This window comes from Oratosquilla oratoria, chromosome 24, assembly GCF_046742065.1.
Source record: "Oratosquilla oratoria isolate Oo_2021 chromosome 24, ASM4674206v1, whole genome shotgun sequence".
In the NCBI taxonomy this organism is placed as follows: domain Eukaryota; kingdom Metazoa; phylum Arthropoda; class Malacostraca; order Stomatopoda; family Squillidae; genus Oratosquilla; species Oratosquilla oratoria.
In genome coordinates, this window is record NC_134800.1 from 26056347 (window position 1) to 26058846 (window position 2500).

Here is a 2500-nt window from a genome sequence, read left to right on the forward strand (position 1 = left end):
CTCAGGGGCGTCGTTCACCCTCGACGGGCGACGGGCCTCTGAGATCGGTGACGGGGCAGAGCACGTTGAGGGTGACGTGGGATGGGTCTGTAAGACCTGTCGCCTCGTCTTTCCGTCACCGCCTCTCTTGTCCTCTCACCAGCGCGCCCTTGAGCACACGAGAGGAGCTTTGCGGCTGACGCAGCTCCTGTACTCCTGTAGCAGTTGCTCGGCGCGGACAACGACAGTCACCGAGTACCGGCGTCACCTCGAGAGTGAACAGCATCGTTCTGCGTCTGTATCGGTCACGGCGGCGGCGGCGGCTGCAGCAGCGGCGGCGGCGGCAGCAGGGACGGCGACGACATCGACGGGTGCTGCGACGACGGCGGTAACGACGACCCCAATACCTACGTCCTCGGAAATGGGCGCCCCCACGTCTTCGTCACCCGCAATGGAGGACGCCGAGGTCGAAGCAGTGGTGCGGCAGATCACGGCGCTGGCCAAGGCTTCCCAACCAAGCACGGACACGAACGCCAACATCAGTAAGGAGCGAGCAGCGGCGGCTCAGCTCCCAAGTTGCTCAGGACCTGGACCTCAGCCGGCATCGAGCCAGTAGTAATGGCGGCAGGAGAGGGCCAACGCTTAAGCCGTAGGCTGGCACGGATCCTGGTGGAGGAAAGTTCCGTGATCCTCCTCCTTCCCCCCACCTCAACCATTATTCCTTGTCTCACATTAACTCCCCCAGTTCAACCATCCTCCAACCCTCTCAGTACCGGAGTTGTCAACAACACATGTACGTATATATATATATATATACATATATGCAAACACATATGTATGTATATATTCATGTATGATGTAGGCAGGTATATGTAAGGTATATCCATACGCTGTTACTGAAAGGATTCCAAATGCCCCTCCTCTTCCTTTTCTCCCATTCCTCTTCTTCCTTGACCTTGTATCCCAGGGGACCATCCTAATCGGACCCCTTCAACTTAACGCCTCGCATTGCCGCACAACCGGCGGCCCCCTGACAAACTATGAACCGTGTGTGTCGTGTGTCTTTGTGGTATGGGCGGTCGCTTGTCTTCGTCGCCGTCGTCGTCGTCGTCGCCGCCGTCGCCATCGCCGTCGCCGTGGTCGTCGTGCCGCAGCGAGAAGGTGGAAGAAGGCGGGGAGGAGTAGGAGTGGGGAAAGAGGTGATAAGAGGGGTTAGGGGACAAGCGACTGCGCCCTTCCTCCTCAGGACCACCTCAAGCATTCTTCCTTTTTTCAATTCCTGTTCTTCTTCATCCTTCTTGCTCTTCCTCTTCCTGATCCATACTTCTCCTGCTCCTCCCTACCCTCGCCATCTCTCTCACCACCGTTTGGCCCGATGCGCGCAGCCTCCACTGTCCATAGCCACCACCATCAGCAACTCATTCATCCAGCATCTCATCCACCCACGGCGGGGATGTACCCGTCGTCAGCCACCCCCATTCTTCGCCAAGAAACCAAATGCTCTCACCTCGACTCCCGCCACCCGGACCATCTCCACCACCACAACGAGCTCCACCATCACCACCTTCACCGCCACCTTGCCATCTCGCCATCCTTGTATCCCCTTGGTCTCGACTTCGACCTTAGGGTCGTCGTTATCGCCGTCAGTAGTATGAGGCCTACGGTACCCAAGTGGGGCCAGCGCGGACCGGAGCCCACGGAAGGCTGAACATAAGACATGCAGGGTGGGAAAATAAAAGAAGAAAGTTACTTTCCACAAAAACTGCCTGTCAGTCAGTCAGCTCCTCATGTTTCAAGATGATGTAGTCTTGCTCTGTTTTCTTCTTCGAGATGAACGTGTACATAGGAAAAGTGCGGTTGGGGGAAATCTGCTGTTCCCGCACGGCGCAGGAAGGAAGGCGAGGACGAGGTGCGAATGTGCTCTTGGCCCTACCTAACCCTTCGCCGCCGCTGCCGTCAGCAAAATGCTCTGCCACAGTCCCCACACACCACGAAACTCCATAACAATCATTTTCCTACAGCGTAAGGGTAATGGTTCCTAAAGTAGCTATATCGAATCTTGTATTACCATGTTCCTCTAGTGATAGATTCCAGCTTGTGAGCACCACACGGGTGGGGAAGGGGTCGGCTCAGCTTTGTACTCCGCTTGGCGTTTGTTCCTTTGGTTCTTGCCCTTATCTTATTTGTCCTTATTATCCCCTTTGTGCGCCAACACCGCCGCCGTCACCACCGCCGCCGCCACATCCGCCTTCAGAACCAAACTTCTTTGACCGAAACACTGCTGGCGTCGGGACGCCCATGACCTTCCAGTACACTCACGATCAAAAATAATTTCATTTCGTAAAAGAGAAAAAGAAAGAAGAAATTTCAGATAAGGTTTGAATAGAAACGAGGTATAATTATTAGATACAAATAGTTCTCTATTGGGAATCTCTCAAATTAGAAAAACCTCCAATATTCGGAAAAAATCGAAATAAAATTCCGGGTAACAGAAGTGCTTCCTTAAAATTTCATAAGTTTC

General features: G+C 54.1%; 1 protein-coding gene across 1 annotated transcript in view; it reads left to right on the forward strand.

The window, feature by feature from the left end:
- Positions 1–751, forward strand: part of LOC143038234 (uncharacterized) — a 1030-nt gene extending 279 nt beyond the window's left edge. The window contains exon 1 of the mRNA XM_076207244.1: positions 1–751. This exon is cut by the window's left edge and continues 279 nt beyond it. Coding sequence (XP_076063359.1) covers positions 1–595 — 595 coding nt within the window. The 3' untranslated portion in view covers positions 596–751.
- Positions 752–2500: the final 1749 nt, after the last annotated feature.